At 36.4% G+C, this 20,665-nt stretch overlaps 1 protein-coding gene across 13 annotated transcripts in view; it reads left to right on the forward strand.

Annotated features, from left to right (window-relative positions):
* Positions 1–20,665, forward strand: part of PDLIM5 (PDZ and LIM domain 5) — a 213,219-nt gene that overhangs the window by 92,233 nt on the left and 100,321 nt on the right. For all 13 annotated transcript variants that reach the window (XM_057547526.1, XM_057547527.1, XM_057547537.1 and 10 more), the window contains one exon: positions 20,314–20,356. In XM_057547526.1, the coding sequence (XP_057403509.1) occupies positions 20,314–20,356 (43 nt within the window). The remainder of the gene's footprint in view (positions 1–20,313; positions 20,357–20,665) is intronic.

Consider the following 20,665-nt stretch of genomic DNA (forward strand, 5'->3'; position numbering starts at 1 on the left):
AGACTAAATGCTAGCTCTGTAAATATTGGGTTGGCCAAAAATTTCATTCTGGTTTTCTGCAGCAGCTTATGGGAAACCCGAACGAACTTTTTGGCCAACCCAGTGTCTTCTAAATAGGAGTTACGTAAAGAGACAGTATTAAAATTAACTTCTGATTATGCATTCTCTGACTTCAGTAGAGCACTTGTTGACTAAGTGAATGAAAATAAGGTATAAAAATCTCTTAATATATAGCAGTGTACTATAGGTAAAAATCTCATTTTAGTGTATACTAGTATTATGTAAGTCAGAATAAGAAACTTTCCCTAAGCAAAAAACTGTAAGAAAGAACACAGAGAAGGAAAAGATTTTATCCCTCAGATTTTGCTTCATAAAATAGTGGTATTTGAAACTGGCTAAAAAAGGACTGATCTAGTTTCATATAGTGGCAGTTGGAAAATAGGCCCATGAGAGAAACATCAGGCCCACCTATGACACGCTCATAGAGCCTGGAGACGGCAAGGCCGGGTTGGGTAACTTTAGGTGGTCTGGTTTGATTAGTGCTTCTGGAGCAGGAGGGGGGTGGCTAGAAATGGAGTGAAGTTGTGTGTTGGTAGATATGGGTCTCCTTTGTTTTGCTTTGTTTTTTAGTAAATCTAATTTTCTTATGTGATATTTGAAATTATTAGGCATAAATTCTCTCTTTATATATGTCCCTAATGTTTCTACCTTATTTTATATTTTGAACCACCAAATGTACTTCTTAAAAGTTAGCTTTATTTTTATCAAAATGTTTTATGGGGCTTCCGTGGTGGCGCAGTGGTTGAGAATCTGCCTGCCAATGCAGGGGACACGGGTTCGAGCCCTGGTCTGGGAAGATCCCACATGCCGCGAAGCAACTAAGCCCGTGAGCCACAATTACTGAGCCTGCGCGTCTGGAGCCTGTGCTCCGCAACAAGAGAGGCCGCGATAGTGAGAGGCCCGCGCACCGCGATGAAGAGTGGCCCCCGCTTGCCGCAACTAGAGAAAGCCCTCGCACAGAAACGAAGACCCAACACAGCCAAAAATAAATAAATAAATAAATAATTTTAAAAATAAAAAAAACGTTTTATGCAAATAGTATAAGAAATTAAAAGCTTTATATACAAAAAAAGCTCCTCAGCAGTCCCTCTTTTGCACCTCCACTTACCTGGTCTCTTCTATCAGAGGCAACCAATTATTTCTCCTGGTATTTACCTTTGTATTTCTAAATAATAATCATCTGCTAACTCTTGAATCATCAGTTTTAGTTATTATTCACTGACTTCCTCTTTAGGTAGGTGAGAATTTTACCTTACTTCTAGTTCTGTTTCTCTTCCAGTTTTGTCAAGATCATCATTTTGGGAGGATTATTTAATAGTAAATTTTTTTAAAATCTATATTCAATCTTTTCATTCTTAGGACAATATAAATATTCAGTGCTGAGCCAAAGTTTGGGAAAATTCAGTGTATCAGAATTCAACAAGAGGGTTGACAGTGCCCCACAGAGACCAATTCCAGGTATTGTGGGCCCTAAAGGAGTGTATGACCCATGGCCCCCTCACTCTGTGGATTAGCTTAGTGTGCTGGGCTGGTGATTGCAGGCCTTCATTTCCATATATATATTTTTAGCATTTCAGAGAGTATATATAGATTGGTATTGGAGGATGACTGGATTAAGTAAGCTTGTGGGAAATGGGAGAATATTTTCCAAAAATACATTTTATGAAAAAACTCTTCTTTCACATTCTTCATATATTTATTTATATTGTTCTACTGTGTTGTCTGTACAGATAATGTCTTTGCTAGGAATGAGACGTGCATCTTCCCTTTTGTTATTGGACTTCTCTCTCATCTTTCTTTTGTCTTTATACAGTTTTCATTGTTTTATTACTTAAAGCTACTTAATTGCTTTTCTCTGTCCCTTTATGTGAGTAAAGGGACATGCCGTAATCGCTTTTAGAGGCCATCTTCCATCAAGAGATTACAAAATCATTTGAGTTGAAGTGGCTTTCAAATTAATGCTGTTGTGTTCCTTGTTCTCTGTTATTTTTTATTTCAAGCACTTTTCTCTTTAAAAAAAATATTTAGTGGCTTCTTCCTATTTGTAAAATAGTTACACCTTTCTTGAAGAATATTTGGAAGATACAGAAAATAAGAAACTCATATGCCATCCAGAGAAGACAAACATATTTTGGGATATGCTCTTCTAGTCTGACTATATACATACACATACACAGATAATAGGAGATAATCAACATATAGTAACGTAATTAATTATAATTTTGACAAATGCATGTGGTATAAGAACACAAATAGCTTTTTAAAAAACTAAAGCGTAGGGAATTCCCTGGCAGTCCAGTGGTTAGGATTCGGCACTTTCACTGCTGCGGCCCCAGGTTTGATCCCTGGTCAGGGAACTAAGATCCTGCGAGCTGCGTGGAGCAGCCAAAAAGTAAATAAATAAAATAAAATAAAAATTGAATAGTTGATTTACAATATCATATTAGTTTTGAGTGCACAGCCTAGTGATTCAGAGAACACAAACAGTTTTAAGGAAGGGACTAGCATTATCAAATCTGCAAGCAGATTTCATCATTTAAAAAAAAACTTATTGTCATAATACATACTAAAATGCCTCTGTAATATATATATATATATATATATTCTCCAATGTATGTAAATTTGTCAAAAGTTATTTCTCCTTAGGAGATATTACAGAATCGTGGCCTAGTAGCATTGAATACTAATGTGAAGCATCCTTCTGCTTTTAACTTTTATCTTTCATATATAAACTTTTTCATTTGAATCTTTCATTTCAGCCACTGGTCAAGTGCCAGAGTAGTGAGACATGCTGCTTATACTGAATTTGCCCATGAAAGTACCATATGATGATTTTCATGTTAAGTAGATTTATTTTATAAATACATGGAAATGCCATACATGTTCTAGGCTATTTTTTAATAGTTCAAGTTAAGGTATAGTGCTAGCTAATTTACATCTATTACATCATTTAATCCTCAGAATAACCCAGTGAGATAAGTAGTAAGCTTTTTTACAGATGAGGAAACAAATTTAGAGAAGTTCATTAACTTGGACTAACTTACTGTTGTGAAGATATCAACAGTAAGTCTTGCTTGGCTCCAAATAAAATTCATGCTTTTAATTTTCTTGATATTATGCCCTCGTCTTGTAATGGTAAGGTAGATGAGTAGGAAATGTTATACCCACTTCTCAAATGAGAAAACTGAAGCAAAGAAGAGACTAAGATTTCAAGTATAATGTAAAAGGCAATGAAATAGTAGTCAGCCTATTCTTTCTGAACTTGACTTTTCCTGTCTCTGTATAAGGGGATTGATTCATCTGTATCAAACTGTGCTACAGTGGTGGTACCAGGAGGCCAGTGGGGTGCATTCTGAATTTTCTGCTTATACTTGCAGTTCAACTAGAGAAGCTGTACTTTTTAAATTTGCTTTATATATTGGACCTTGAAACACATTTAAGCGTAACGAAGGATTATGTTCCTAACCTAGCTTGGAAATAAAAATTTGGACTTTCAGGTTTGATTTGCTACTTTACTTTTATGCTAGGTGAGATCATAAGTAAATCAGTTCTCTATTATATTTTTCTATAAAATGACCTGTCATGGCCTTTTTTTGGATAGTAAAAAATTTAATGAGAATTAATTTATATAAGTGGGTATTGATCTTGATGAGTGTTTTTAATAACAACATGCGTTGGATTTCCTATCCAAGTAGTTATGATGAATTTTTTTTTTTTGTCTAAAGCATTTCATATATAGCAATGATAATGAGTCTGTATATAGATACCCATGCTCCGTATTTTTGGTGAACTAAAGAAAATAAATTTATATTATAGAATGAGAAATTTTGATTAGACTAGTAGGAAATTGTGATAATTTGACATTGACTAAGTTATTATAGTTTGTCTATCAGGCAGCCTGAAAAAATAAAGATTTCATTATGATTTTGATGTTGATATTAAGGAAAGTCAGTCTAGATGACCAGTTAAGATCTGTGTGAGTCTTTGATTTCTCAAGCCTTTTCTGAGAATTTTGTCATTTCAGAAACTGGCCTAGTTTTCTGAATATCCAACTTTATCAAACGTAGGCTATACAAATATCTAAGATACAGCAAATATTATTGGTTATTCTGAAATGAAAAATTGTAATGATCTCAACTGGACCTTCTGTCTAGTGCTATTTTTACAAGTCTGCTGTACCTCAACAAACGTTCCTACTAAGTAACTGGTCTCTTACAGCCATACACATCAGTATTCCAGCACATTTAACTGCTAGCCTCTTTTTTCAGAACTAACGTAAGACACATAATTCAACCAGAGCACAGTGAGTCGTGCCACGTCTTGTTTTCATAGGAGCACCAAAGCATAAGCATATGCCAGTGTTTGCTTTGGGGTAGGTTTCCCTAGAAAACAGGAGATCAGTGAGGTGCTAAATTGCAATTTTATGTGACAGACAGCTGAAAGCAAGGCCATGTGTGAAAGCAGCCAAAACCCTTAGATGTTGTGCATGTCAAAACGGGAACAAAGGTTATAATGCAAGTTTAATTTCTTTAAATATGGATCCCAACATTAATTGAGGTCTGCAGCTTATCCACAGCCTTGGGTGTGGCCTGTGAACACAGCTGCGAACTCTGATCTGTAACTTTTATATATTTTTTTGCCATGTATGACTGGGCCTTTGGGTTGTAACCATTGATGCAAATGAAAATGAAGGAAACATAACATACATATTTTTGGCTTTGGTGTTTGTGTCATCAGAAATTTTTTTGTTCATAGAACTTCAGTACTTGGAAGCACTTTTGGAGAAAGTTTCATATGCTGGATTTCTTTGTGGGGATTGGAAACAGAGCTTGTTCTCTGGCCAGTCTGTGATAGTTTCCTATCTATGCAAACGCCATTGCTAATCACTGTGATGGTTTCAGTGGCATCCGAGGCCCACACTGTCCCCCATACATGACTTCTTTGGGCAGGTGCACATAACTGCCTGCTTTGGTGAGCCTGGGTGTTGTCCTTGTACCTTGGATTCAGGGAAGTGCCTGAGGGGAATTCAGAAAAGGAGAGTCATTGACTTCACCTTTCTCCTCCGTCTAACTTTTCAGAAACAAATGTAGCCAGCACCAAGTCCTGCATTGTTGTTAGGTGAAAGAACTGTTTAGAAAACCAGTTCTGGGGATTTAGGGGTGATTCTGTATCTTATGGATGATTTGTAACTGAGTTATCTCTGCCATTTCCCATTGCCGCCAAAACTCCCCCAATTACTTTCCCATGATTATGGTAGCCAAGAACTGACGTTTTCTGAAATGGGACCTGTGAAGTGGCTTTCACAAGACTATATTGTGTTTAATGTTAGACTCTTCTCTTCTCTTACAAAAGCCTAGAGCCTGAAAGATTATAATTGCCATTTATGTTCAGCTTTCAGGTCATGGAGAATGATAAGTATCATGGCTGACACTATAATAGGGCATATTTACGTGGCAAGCACTATTCGGAGCACCTTACATTGTTCCTTTTGTTCTCACAGTGGCCCTAGAAGATGCATTAGTGATGGGTTAATATTGTTATTATTCTTATCTTACATGTGAAGAAACTAAGAACGCCTAAGTAACTTTTGTTCTAGGTCGAACAACTAGTGAACGGAGGAACTAGTGTTACTTGAAAACTGGGTTTGCCTCTTGGTGGGTGTCGAGCCAAAAGACACAACCAAGCCAAAGATCAGGAGAAGGGGGATTTATTACTTGCAGCCAGTAAGGAAAACCCTGGGGATCTTTCCCACAGCAGTGTCTTCCCGAACAGCAAAATTGGGGACCTTTTAAGCTAAGGATACAGACATATTCATGAAGGGGTTTGAACAGAGAAGAATTCAACATAGAATTGGGGAAGCGGTTCACAGAGTCCAAGCTTCAGTGGATTGAAGTCACAAGGGTCAGAAAAGGTCAACGTCATCATTCCTTAGGTTCTGACCAGTCTGCGGTTTTGGCATCCTCCAGCTGGGTGGGGGCCTTAGTGCCTGCAGAGCTCAAAGGTATGAGTCAGATGGTTATGTATGTATATCCCCTGAGGAGGAACTAGGACTCGGTTTTATCACTGAACTAGTGTCTCTTGACTGCTTTTCCTTTGTTCCTGCATTCCCTCGATTTCTTTAAGATCACTAATTACTGCGACCCTTCAAAGGCAAGCATTGTGGCCAGGCTTAGATCACAAAATGGCTTAGGCCAAGATGGCTTCTCTCATGTCAAAAGCCATGTCTGGTTCTCTTTCTCTGGGGACTCCCTACACTACCTGCTTACACTAGGATTTGACTCAGAGAAATCCGCTTCTCAACTCTGTGAGATACTGGACATTCTAGGGACTACATTGCTCATCAAAGTGACCAGGCTAAGAATTTCTATTTTTTTAAAAAATATTTATTTATTTTATTTTTGGCTGCATCAGGTCTTAGTTGTGGCACGTGGGATCTTTGTTGCGGCACATGGGATCTTCGTTGCGACGTGCAGGCTCTTTGCTGCGGCATGTGGGCTCTCAAGTTGTGGCACGTGGGCTCTCTAGTTGTGGCACATGGGCTCTCTAGTTGTGGCTCATGTGCTCAGTAGTCACGGCATGCGGGCTTAGTTGCCCTGTGGCATGTGGGATCTTAGTTCCCCGACCAGGTATCGAACCCGCGTCCCCTGCATTGGAAGGCGGATTCTTAACCACTGGACCACCAGGGAAGTCCCCAGGCAAAGAATTTTTTAAATTTACCTATGGTTTACTTGTCTTTGAGGCCAGTATTAGTGTCAGGGTTGTTTGCCAGTCTGTCCTGAGTCTCACACCTTGTCATATATACCTAAGGGAAATAAAAGAATTAGCTAATATTGACAGATTTTCAGAAAGAACAAGAACACTGTATGATACAAGCTGTGTTACAGAGGTGTTTGTGTTCCTCTGAGCTTGAAGGGATCTTGTGGCCACTTGGTCTTGTCTTCTGTGAAAGAATCCCTGCAGCAGTGTTACAGGTCCTGTGTGAACATCACCACTGGACAGCCCATTCCAGTTAGACACCTCTCATGGTCGGTGTTCAGCAAGAACATTTTAGAAAAGCAGCCAGAAGAGTTAAATATCAGAATCCTTATGGAAGAAAAGGAACATTGTTATCTTGAAAGGAATCAGGAACTTCGGTGTCAGAGTTACATAAATGCATTTTCATTTATTGTCAAGAGTTTTCTACGGATCACAGTATAGAGCACATTGTGTGTTTGTCTCTGAACTGGTTCTAATCTTTTGTGAGGTCTCAGGTCCTTCTGTGAATTTTTGAAAAGAGGAAGTAAATAGGACAAGAATCTCCTATTTCTGTTCTCTAGAGATGTTTTAGGGGATGCTTAGCACCAGCTTAAGGGAAACATCACATTAGACGTTGTGTTTTTCTTTCACTAAAGAATCAAATACATTTCAGGTTATTTGTCTTAAGAGTTAAGTATTAGTGTTCGGCTCCTCTAAATTTTCACACATTTTCAAATGGGGAAAATGTTCATTATCCACTTCAGTTTTTAAGTACTTGCTGGAGGATGTCGTTGCTGGAACAATACGTGTAGTAACCTATGGTCAGCACTTCTGCTCTTCTCCGTAATTATAATTCTGTCAGAAGCAAATTTGGTGAGATGGAGCTTTAAGACATGTCCTAGCCAGAACTTTGCGTTAATTATTGTTGGTGCTACATTTGTTTATTTTGTGCTTTTAAGGATATTATTGAACGTAATACTTCTCACAAATTAAAACCAGCTTAATATTGTTTTGTGAATGGGCTGTTTCAGTTCAGTGAGAATTTTTGTGTGACCACTGTTAGGCAACCATCATGTTTATTATATGACCTGTCAAGCTTCCAAACCCTTCTGAGTTCTCTGCCCACCCCCTGCCCCCCGTCAAGATTACTCTTTATCAAACTGAGGCTTATTATGCATTCAGTTTATGGAGTCAGAGCCAGCATCTGCCCTAACCCCCTTTTTTTGTTTTGTAGATAAAATGGCCTAGAACAAAACGTAAGAATGGATTGCATATGAAAAAATGTTTTTATTGGTTCAGATTTGTACCATGTAGGTCATGATATAAAATATATCTCTGACTGCGTATTGTGATGAAAAGTTTGAGAACAGTAGTCTACTTCGGTGCTACTCAGTTCGCAGCCCCTGAAGTCTGGTGCCAGTTTGAACTGTTTGTTCCTGGTCTACAATGACATAAGTACTGAAATTGAGAATAAGCATTTAGAAATTTTGTAGCAATTTGACATTGCCACAATTTTCAAGCTTTGGATCAGTGGATTTGTCCTGTTGAAATATGTAGACCAGTTTGGGTGTTGTTGAACATTCATGATGAGTCACACATGTTTTGAGTTGTGTATTGTTGAGAAGCACTATTCTAGGGTCATTTTCTAATATATTAGATTCACACTGTGGTGGAGGGAATTAATTCTCTCAAGATAACAAGCATGCTTTTTGGTAAAATAGGCAGAATCTGTTTGTAATTTGCTAGTTTCAGATTTTCTTCCTGTAATGACAGAGGTATTAGAGAATATAATGTTTTATATTGTCTCTTTGTTTAAAAAAATAATATTTTGTTAACATTGGAAAGCTTTGGAATTCTAATATAGCTTAAATTTTACAACAAAATCCATTGAATTATCAATCAGAAATATAAGTAATACTGTCATTTTATAAACAAATTTTTGTTTCTATAAACAGAAATAAAGTTTCTTAAATAAAAGAAGCAATTAAATGTGTTTCAGCCCTTTCTGTGTGATAGTATAAATGTGAAGTTAATCACAAATAATATAGGAATTTTTTTAAATGAACAAATATATGAACACTTACTGGCTTTAAATTTTCTTCTTTCAGATTTAGATATTATTATATAGAATACTTTGAACTAATTTAGTAAGATTCAGTGATGAGGAGGATTCTACTTCTGAACTGATAAATGTGAAATTTGCAGCTCATCTTAAAGTTATTAAACAAGGATAGACCTGGCTTATCTATGGCTAAAATAGCCACATTTGATCACTAATTTTTAAATTCCTAGACTCTGAGTACTCCAGATTTTTAAAAAACCTAAACCCACCCCCAAGTTATTTTTTAAGAGTTAAATAAATAAATGGTTAGACTACAAAGAATGAAAGTTTAGACTACTAAGTTTAGACTACAAAGAATGAAAAGTTTTCATTTCTGTGCTTTCCACAAGACAGCAGACTGACTTTGTTTTCCTAATAAGGCTGTGCTAAATGTTGGAATGCTTGTCCCCTTGAATTTTATTGAAATACCTAAAAATACCCACTTTACCAAAAAATTTTGCAATTGAATGTGCTTAGGCTAGACAAGAATAGAAAAAGATGTATCTGGAAAAAGTTAGTGCCAAAATTGTGCCTTCAATATTAGCATAGGACAGAGCATATAAAAATGAGCCTCAAAGAGCATTTTCTTCCACTTTGGATGTTTGAAGGACAAATTAGATATTTTGCTATTTTCCATTTGTATTCTGTTTGCCTTGATGTATTTAAGATTTGGGGCAAGTTTTAGTCCCTGTCTTTTCCCTTCCTTTAGTTAGTAAGTAGGCTTCTACAGTTCAAACATATTTATAGGCTAATTTATTGGTCAACACTGTATTTAGATTTACTGTTCTTTAATTTGAGGTTTGGGTTTAACTTTCTTACAAGAAGAAGTACTGTATTTAGAAATATGTTTCCGTCTCACTTAGAGGAGTGAAAGGCAAAGATCCTATAGTGGCGTGGAGTAGCTTATGTGTCCTGGCTCCCAGTTAGCTTTCTGGCTTCATCTGTCACTGCTCTTTTTGCTTTTACTCCCATTCTAGCCCCTTGGCACATTCCTGCCTCTGAGACTTCACACTTGCTATTTGGTCTGCCTGGAATTCTCTTCTTCAGGTCTCTGCTCAGATTTCATATTAGAGAGGCCTTCTCTGACTCCTTCATATAAAATAATGTATCCCTGCCCCTGTCTTGCTTTATTATACTCCATTACACTCATTACCATGTGACATTCTTTGCTTGTTTGCTTTTAATCTGCCTCTTCCAAGTAGAATGTAAGCACCTTCAAAGTAGGGGTTTTGTCTATTATTCATTACTGTTGATGAACCTTCTACAGCAGAGCCTGCTCCGTTAGGGGCTCAATAAATATTTGTGGAATTAATTAATAAATTAACAAAATAAATTAATTTAAGGAAAATATATAGCACAAGTATCGCCCTTGAACTTGAAGTGGCATTAGGTGTAATACATATTGGTCAGGAATGAGAAGTGCTTGGTTAAAATAATTTATGGTAATAGAGAAGCCCATACTAATTACAATAGATCTGGAGGGTTAACAGGGGTTACAGTCTGACCATAACATAAGGGTGTGTGTTTGTTTATAAAAGTATAGGCTGATTCAAAAAGAATTGAACCCTATTAAAATGTATCATTCGGTGACTAGGTGTATATGAATGTATGTAGCTAAACCAAATTGAAAAGGAAGCATCATGGTTATCTCTGTGATCTTACGTGTGCGGTGTACACCCCTGTATCACAGGGCACACATCAGACCGGCAGCCTTACTCATTCTGGGTTATTGGTAACATGTCACCATCAGTAGCTGTAATGGGGACTACAGTGGTCCTTTATTTCCTCAAGATCGTCAGGAAGACGAGATATAAACATGAGGTTCTCGACACATACCCACAAGAAGATCTCACGATGTGGTATCTTGGGATCTGCATGGCGGCTAACTTCAGAAGCTGGCTGCTATTTTGACCAGAACACCTAGTTTAGCACCATAGGTGATGTTCGTTAAGGAACCTCCAGCCCCATCCTGCTGGAAAATGAAGTTATTAAGGAATTCCTATTACTATGGGGAAAAATATTCCTCTTCTCTGGAACAATAAGGAAGAATGGACTTAAGGCGCTTGTTTCTTTGTTTTTGCATGTTTATAAACCTTTAACTGGCAATTTCCTGAAGTACTTAAACTCTTACTTATGTGTATATTGTTCATGCTGTAAAATGTGTACTTTCTATAGATCCGAGAATCAGATAGGTAGATAGATGTCCACATATATCCTCTCTCTATATGTATCTATATGTTAACTACATATGTACACATATATGTATGTATTACCATGAGTAACTTCAGTTTTTACATGAATTAAACCAAAAATGACATTCTATAAATAACATGATTGAAAAATGAATAGTTATTAGTTAATAGAAAATTAATAGTCATTCATTGTTTGAAAGCATTTCTAGATCTCTGAAGTTCTTTACCAGAGTTACTTTTATGACTTTCACTTTGATATTATTTCTAGAAGGCAGAGTGTTGCAGTTGCATTTAAAGCATCTGGAGGACTTGGGTTCAAATCTTGCCTCTGCCATTTTCAAATTCTAAGATGTGGTCAAATTATTTAACTTTTCGAGCTTCTCCTTCCTGTAACTAAAATGAGCACAATACTACTTGTTCAGGAAGAATAAATGAGGTAATTTACGGAATGGGCCAAATGAAATTATTGGCATTTGGTACGTACTCAGTAAGTGATATTTTCTCAATAATTTCTAGTTTGTTGTTGTTTCTGTTGTTTTCTCTTGAAACCTATCCTGGTAGATAATTTGGTTTGGTTATAACAGTATATAATCAGAAACAGAGAATAATTTCCAGAACTCCAGGGTCGTATCTTCTACATAAGGTGTAGAAAAGTAATGTCTGTTGCTGCTTACTTTGTGCCAATCACCATTAGGTGCGTTACATACATGACCTCATTCCATCCTCAAAACAGTTCTACAGGGGAAGAATTACTGTCCTCATACTAACAAAGAAACTGTAGAGTAGCTCTTTTATTTTGTTGGTAACCTAGACTTGCAACCTTCATTAGCTATTTCTACTGTTTCTCAAAGTATTCCTCTATCAAGGAAGACCTTGATAAGAGAAACCCTGAATATGAAAGGTAGGAGGATCTCTCTGTCTCTTTAAGGCTCTAAGCTTTTCCTAAAAGGAAGGAAAAAATGAGTAGACAAACATCAGGGTGTGAATCGTACCTACTTACCTTTTATCCTACTCTTCAGTATCTGACTCTTATCATGCATTGCTAGATATCTGGGAAAAGCGAATTATGCATATGGTTTGTTTTTGATGCCTACTCTCTTAATGTGAATTTTAACCACATTAGTTGTTCAAGGGCATTTTAATAATGTCACGAAAGAACCAGAAAAATGTAGATGTATAAATGGAACTCCTGATTTTTCACAGGCAGATTATTTGCTTTGCAAATCTATTAGTTTCTTATTAATAATGAAGTATTATGTTGATAATTTTTTTTTCTCTACCAGATGAGTTGGAAGAGAAGATATATTAAATAGAATTATCATCGTGCCCTAAGGAAGGTATAAACCTAGTAGGTTTTGAGAGAATGCAACTCTGTTATAGATTGCTTGTTTATATTAATCCTAAAAGTACTGTAATCCATGTCTGATATGAAATAAAGAATAGGGTTTTGGTGGGAAAGAAGGAAATTACACTTCTCAGCTTCTCTTACAGGATGTACCGCGCATCCTTTTTAGTTGTTCTTTTAGAATTAAAAAAAAATTACATTACTAATAGTTGCATTTATAATATGTAGAAGCAGAAGGTGAGAGAGGTTTTTAGTAGCCTTTATCATGTATTAGTAAAGGAACTGAGGTGCAGAGTTAAAAAATAGTGCTTAAAATGTCATCCTTAATCCAATAATATTACACCTGTCCCTTTACCAAGCTTCAGTATCAGTGCCCTGTGGTGTGAATTTTATTTGGATGGGTGGTTTGGAAGTTTAGATGGATCATTTAACGGCAGGTAGTATGAAAGTTGGAGGTAGAGGAGTTAAGAGGGATTGAAAGGTAGTGTCCCGCAACCACAGAAGGAATAATGGAAGCTCAACTCTCGTTTCTTATGGCAATCAGTGTCTGAACAAATTGTAATCTGAGGTTTTCCATTATGCAGAATCGTTATGAGGTTTAGACTGCAAAAGAGCCGTGGTCATGTAGGATATTTCCTAGAATGTTAGTCAAAACCATAAAATAATCTAAACGAGGGGTTGGTGAACTATGACCTACAGGACAAATCTATCCCCCTTCCTGTATTTATAAATAAAACTTTATTGGAACACAGTCATGCTCACTCATATTTTGTCTGGATCGTCTTCCTAGCTATAATGGCAGAGCAGAGTAGTTGAATCTACATCCTGTGACCCACAAAGTCTAAAAGATTGACTGTCTGGCCCTTTGCAGTAAAGTTTGCCATTTCTTAACAATGGGGCATACAAAAATAGCCTCCTTGTATAAAACCCTTTATTGAAATGGTATTTTCACTCTAAAAGAATTTTACTCATAATAAGAATGAATTATCCTGAACTTTGAAATTCCTTTTATGTAACCTTGAACACATCTAAAATATTATATAATCTCTTCAACATTCTTTTTTATAGAAATTATTTTATAAATACTAGTTAGAAAAGTGCATTTTTTTTCCTTAAATGAGGCTGAGGTTATTGGGAGTGCAGACATGAGGCACGACAGACAGATGAAACTTTCTTCCCCGATAAAAATGTTCTTTTTGAAATAAACGTAGGGTAAAAAAACATTTCTTCTATCTAGAATCAAGTAGAATAATGGGAAATTTTGGATTTATCACTTTATAAAACTACCTTACTTATTATCTGCCTCCTCCATTAAAATGTAGATTCTGGGCAAGGACCTTCTTTGGCTTGTTTTTACCACCGTGTTCCCAAACTTGGAACAGTACTTCAACCATAGAAAATAAAGTAGCATATCATGAGATGAAGAAATATGTGTTAATTTGTTGGCTCCTGCTAAGTGAGATGGATATATTAGAGGGAGGATAATGTGGAAATTGGCATTAAACTTTTTAGTGGTCCAAGTTGTTTAACATTTCTAGACTTTATTTCTGAAACTTAAGCACTGTATATAAGGCCTTTAATTCAGTATTGAGCTCCTAGTATGACCGACCCCAGTAAATGGTAGCTGAATGCCAACGCTGATCCTCTCATTGTTCAAATAATGGGAAATATGTTATCATTTTAAGTTTAGCCTAATGCTCCCTTCTCTCCCCTCCCCCCCACCCCCTTTTTTTCCTCCTTTTTTTTTTTTTTTTGGGTTTGAAGCTTAGCTTTACTGTTTATTAACAATGTGATTTTAAGCACATTACTTGACTTCTCTATGCCTCATATTCTTTGCCTGTAAAATTGGTAATTGATAATACTGTAACCGTGTGGGTCAGGGAAGCTCAGTAGCCTTCCTTCCTCACCCTCTCTCCCTCTGTAGCTTGATTTAGAACTGGTTGCTGAAAATTTCTTCTCGAGCCCCATCAACTTCTGTAACCACCTGAAAAGGATCTTTACAACAAAAGCCCTTTCCCTTACCTAGGGAAGTAATTATCAAGTGGTAACGGCCTGTTCTGGATTTCTCTGAGCCACACCCAATTTCAAGCCAAGCCCCAGCAGAGGGGGTCCTGGGTACTCAGATGGGCTCCAGCAGTTCCTTTGCTTCTCTCTTTTTACCTTCTTTCTCCCACTCTTCAAAGTCTGTCCAGCTTTGTGTTATTTCTTACTCTCTAGAGGAAAAAATATACTCTACTTAGTACCCATAGTAAAATAGAGAAAATGCAAAGAGAGAGAGAAAATGAGACTGTGTATGAATGCATGTGTATGTGGTGAATATAATCTTCTATAAGCTAAACAGTGTTATAACGTGCTGATGTATAACTATTTTGTACTTAACGTTTGTAGAAAAAATAATCTTTACATGTTCTCAAATCATTTGGAAAAAACCACTGATGCATTGCCATACGTGATTTAAATGTTTAAGGTTTGAGTTTTTAGGAAAGCCGACTGACTAGAAGTACAATTAAATATAGGGAAACGGTTTAAAGAGACATCCCTCTACACACTTGAGCGCTCACTTTTTTCCCCTCTGGAGTTGCTTTGTTATTGCAAATTGACAACTTTGCAATTAAAGTGATTAATGATATGCCCTAGTGTTTATGGGTCCTGAGGTCAGTGAGCCCAAAGATGGCCATGCTGTGGGAAACTTAGATAGAGCTCATCTCACGGAAGATGAGCTAAAAATCCTCCTCTTCTCTGTATGACTGTTTATGAGTTAAGTGTATTAGATATGGTTGAAGGCTTCACCAAGACATAATGAGTAATGTGAGTAATCTTTATCAGTCCAGTTCTGTTGCATAATTCCTCATTCTTAAACACTAATGTGAACATTCATTGGCGACTTTTATTAGCTAAAAACGTATTACTTTATACAGCAGTATTAGAAAATTCATTGAGTGTTTGAACAGTGCAGTTTTTCATGATTCCTTTGAATCTGATCTTTAATAGATCTGTCGCTTATTTACGGTATTATTTTTCCTATGCATTATTCTAACCAGGGCACCACAATTCCAGTTTTGAATACAACATTGTAATTTAGAACTCCTTTCAACTGTTCAGCCAGAAGTTCTGAAACTGGTTGTAATGCATCAGGGATTTTTATTTTGGATACTGCTCTCACAAAAGTCAATCAGCTTTCAAAATAGATTGCTCTGGCCACACTGACGGCTTTGTTCTTTGAATTCCGTGAGCTGAGGATAGTACCGGGCCAGGGCACTGTCTCCCGCCATCGTGGCTTACTCCCGTACAGGGGCTTCGCACCAAGGGAAGAGAGAACAATAAGCAGACTGTTGGACCCGTGGCATCAGGCCACTGCCAGGATCTCTTCTGGTTTGAAACACACCACACTGCACAAAAGTGACTTGTGTCCTTCGCTGTGGTTGAAAGGGAAATCTATTATCCCATTGTGTATGTCCCAGGATTTGAACAGAAAAATGTAGGAATAGTTTTTAATAATTATACATCAGGTTTTAAAACTTTATTTTAAAGTCTTTATACAATTATTTGCTTTTAAGTAATCTATCACATTTCTGAAGTAAAGGAGCAGATGCTCAATCTAATGTTGTTCTAAAAAAGAGAAAGGCAACTATAAAAATTTTAATTTTGAGAACTAGCTTTCCTTATTCATATATTAGGATTTTCTCCTCAGGGAATATAGGAAATATATATTTCAGTTTGGTGAAGGAACTGAGATTTTCCTCGTTAAACATCGATTAAATTATGCTCAGTCTTTGGGTATCTTTTTTAACAAAGTTCATGAAAGCACCATCTCAGTAAGAACGATATTCTGTATAACAAAACGTTTCGAGGATTTTGTGGATTGTAATGTTTCTCCCTTAATTGTAGCCACCTGGAGGAGACTTAAAACTTTTCGGACTGACAGAGATTTACTCTCTTTACTGTTTCTTTAAAATAGTATTTCTCAGAGGGTTTTTCCCTTTCCTAATAACTCCAACCTTGAGAAAGGTTTCCTGAGCAAAATGAATATTCTGAAAATGAGTTCCATAAAAGAGTATTCTAAACTCCAAATGGGTGTGGACCACGATCCACAGTACTTTCTTCCTGGGCATTTAAAGGCTTTGAGTAGTCCTGTGGCTACGATGCTTACCAGAACTTGAACTTCAGGTTTTCCAGTATCTTTGATAACAGAACCTTTGTTTTGGGGGGTGGGGCAGGGTTGTGTTTTAGAAAGTAGTTTTCTGTGAAGCATGCTTTGAGAAATAGTCTTACTTATTATAAAAAGTAGCACATGTACAGTGCATAAAATATGGAAAACACACGAAAGAGAAGAAAACAAGTATCATTCATAGAGAGCTTCTACTAAAATGTTGGTGTGTTTCCAGCCACTTTTTTCCATGCATTGATCATGCTGTATACGCTATTTTATATTTTCCTTTTTTTCACTTAATATCATAAAGTAAGTATGTTATCATGCAATTCAGAATTCTTTCTCAAAATGATTTTTAATCATTGCATAATGTTTCATCATTTGGTTATATTACAGTTAACCATTTCCTCATTGTATATTTAATTGGTTGTTTCCTATTTTTCACTATTATAAGTTATACTGTAGGGAATGAGTATATTTTTACATAAAGTCTTTTTCCTATTTTAGGTTATTTCCTTATGATAGACTCCCAGAAGTTGATTTAATAAGTCAAAGGGTGTGAGCTTTCTTCAAGCCTTTTATAAATAAATGCCAAATTATTTTCCAAAAGAGCTGTAATAATATATAATTCTTCCAGCAACAGAGTATTCTCACAAACATTATGCATTAATATTTTTTAAAAACCTTGACACTTTGAAAATAAAAGGTGTTGTATCTTTTTATTTTGTTTTGTGATAATTAGTAAAGTTTGATTTTTAAAAAACTGGTGTGATTGCTGTTCATTATTCAGATTTCAATTGTCATGTACTCTAAATTTCCCAAGCCACAATAGTTTTAGTGTTGTAAGAATATGTAATCACACTTAAATATGAGATTTATGTACCCTACTGATCTTTTAAAATGTAAATAATGTATGTTACAGATTTGTATACATATTTTGTGTGTTAAAAATATTTTTAATGTGGACCAGTTGACTTCTTCTGTTTATTCCAAAAAAGCAAAATAACTAACACATTACAATGAAAGCCATTTTAAACAGGATTCAAAAAATTGCATGTCTTAAACTGTGAGTTCCTATATATATTCAGAGGTCAGACGTATACCTGATTGGCATGTGATAGAGTAACTCTAAGGAACCTTCTAAGTTTTAATGATTCTATGACTCATTTGGTAGTTATGTAAATAGTTAAACCAGAACTAATTTTTATTGCATCTAGTGTTCACTCTTTCATTTGACATTTAATTATAAGCCAGTCTTTTTTTTCTTTTTTCCACCTACAAAATGATGCTTGTGTTTCTAACATGTAGTGGACTCAATCCTGGAATTTTGAGGACAGGTTGTCCCTCTTTGACTGCTTTTCTTACTTCATGTCATTGCACTTACGGGACTTTATCAGAAGGCAAGCAGGGCAGGTATTTAAGATCCAGTTTAAAATTTTTTTGTGAATTCCATATTTTAAGAAGTATTTTTGTAGAACTTTCAATCCATAAAATATGTTAAGACTCATTATTCTATGCATTCTCAACAAACTAAGAGGTTGGACTCCAAAGTTAATGAAAACTAACGATTCTGGGGCTTTTGTTGTTGCTAACACTGTTTAAATAAGAACTAACACCTAGAAAAAACTAAGCGGTTTGTTTTCATAGACATAGGATATGTGTGTTTTCTTCTGTTTGGAAACCTAGTGACTGTTAAACATCTGTCTTTTGTATAAATTGTTTTTGTGTTGCTAGAAGAGCTCCATGTACCTTTAAGTGTCCGGATTAAAAATGAAAAAGGATATTGTCTTCTCTATTATGGCAAGCTTTCTTTTTTTTTTTTTTTTTTTTGGCTGTGTTGGGTCTTCATTGCCGCGTGGGCTTTTCTCTAGTTGCAGCGAGCAGGGGCTACTCTTTGTTGTGGTGCGGGGCTTCTCATTGTGGTGGCTTCTCTTGTTGCAGAGCACGGGCTCTAGGCACACAGGCTTCAGTAGTTGTGGCACGTGGGCTCAGTAGTTGTGGCTCCCGGGCTCTAGAGCACAGGCTCAGTAGTTGCGGTGCACGGGCTTAGTTGCCCCGCGGCATGTGGGATCTTCCCAGACCAGGGCTCGAATCCATGTCCCCTGCATTGGCAGGCGGATTCTTAACTACTGTGCCACCAGGGAGGTCCCATGGCAAACTTTCAATCATGTCTTGGGTGGTTTTAATGAGTAGATCCTTTGTGATTACATCTTATTGTGAAATTTCAATGAAAGGAAGATTCCACTGTTCTGTACTTGAACTTGTTTCCTTTGCTTGTTATAATAACCCTATAAGCTAAAAAAGAAATTGTCTGATTGCGAGCACACGTGGAAAGTTGTACAACCGCAGAGGGTAATTCTACATGGCACTAATGGAATGTTAGCATTCATTGTGGTCTCTCATTAGGTTAGCCAATTATTCAGTCTGTGCCCGCCCTGGCTAACCAAAGTAGTTGTTATTGGAAAATTCAGTTGCTGCTAAAAATGTTGATCAGAGTTCATTACTAGGTTATGATTATGGAGACCAAATATCCTATGTTAGCTTCTCTGTAAGTAAAATGATCTCATGGTTTGCAGCTTAAAATTATCACTTATTATTTACCTACTATGGTTACATTTCTTGAATTCTGCACTTGCTGTCTTATCCTCAGGCTTATGTGTTATAAGAGGAGTCAAACTGCTTCTGACATTATTAAACATAACATGTACCTTAATTCTGGGAAAATAGCCTTTAAATCATTAGAAGCTCTCCAATCATTTAGTTACTGCCCTTGACTACAGCCAGTGTATTGTAATATATAAGGACTGTTGGCCTTAGCGCCATCCTAGAAGTAATTTACTTTAGTTTTGGAGTTCCTCATGTGAAGAAAGGGGATAATGATAGTTGCTACTTTGGTTATTTGTCATGATTATATGACATACTCCAAATCAATTATCGTTATTATTAGTCCATGATAACCAAAGGGACAGTAATAATACAAAAAAGCATAGATTAAGAATAATATATTTGAATATGAGAATAGTTCTGTGCATGGATTTTTGTCCTTCTCCCCTGTTCTCTCCTTTCTACACTCATTACTGATGACCTATTACATGCCAGGCGCAGTGCTGATATAGACACAAGTGGGGCGTGGTCATCGCATTCACTGAAATTATAGCCTAGTGGAAGAACTTACAGTTTGGTTTTAGCAGAACAGATACATTAACGTGCACTTAAGAATATAAATACAAAATTAATATGCATTCAGTGACCCAGTTCAACCAGAATTTATTCAGTATCTTCACAAAAAGATCCAATGTCCTCTGGGCATATTCATGGATGATAGGAGAAGAGGCAGATACTATTGGAGATAGAGATGCAGATTATTTGTTGGGGGCCATGCAAGGATCAGAAAGTCATGTTTATTTTACCTTACCCTTTTTGGTAGGGAGTAGCCTTAATTTAAAGGTTAAACATGGATGCATTAGCAACCAGGATCGGTGTTTGTCTTTCCTCATTTGAGTGGGTAGAGTGGGCATTCGTACACTAATGAATACCGGTATATGAGGTATTGGATCTTACAGCATTTGAGCTGCATGAACTAATTAGTAGATTGTGAATAGTAAAACCATGAATTATGAAACTCTAAATTCTGATGATGTAGTATATTGAGGTATATAATAATAAAAATTCCATTAGTAAGAAGTTTGCAAAAATTCATGTTATTTTCCTTTTTCTCTTTTTTCCTCAGAGCATCTGCTACACCCAAGCCTGAGCCGGTTCCTGTTCAAAAGGTGCGTTTCTAATCTATCATCACTGGGGCATTATTTGACTGTCCCTCTTGAGCCACTGTAACTTCCGTTCCTGTCTCCAGTCATACTGACAATTTATAGTTTCGATGCAGTTCTCCACACAGTTCTTTTTCTTTAAAGATGATGAGGGAAAGTGGAAGTCAACACATACAGAATTATCATCTGAAATTATTCCTCATCATTTAAACATTATTTCCAATGTCGTATATTATCAATAACTCATATCCAGATTTCTTACCTTCACTTTTAATTTGCTATCTCTATTCACAGAATCTAAAGAGATTAAATAAG

The sequence above is a fragment of the Balaenoptera acutorostrata genome, chromosome 5, assembly GCF_949987535.1.
Source record: "Balaenoptera acutorostrata chromosome 5, mBalAcu1.1, whole genome shotgun sequence".
NCBI lineage: Eukaryota > Metazoa > Chordata > Mammalia > Artiodactyla > Balaenopteridae > Balaenoptera > Balaenoptera acutorostrata.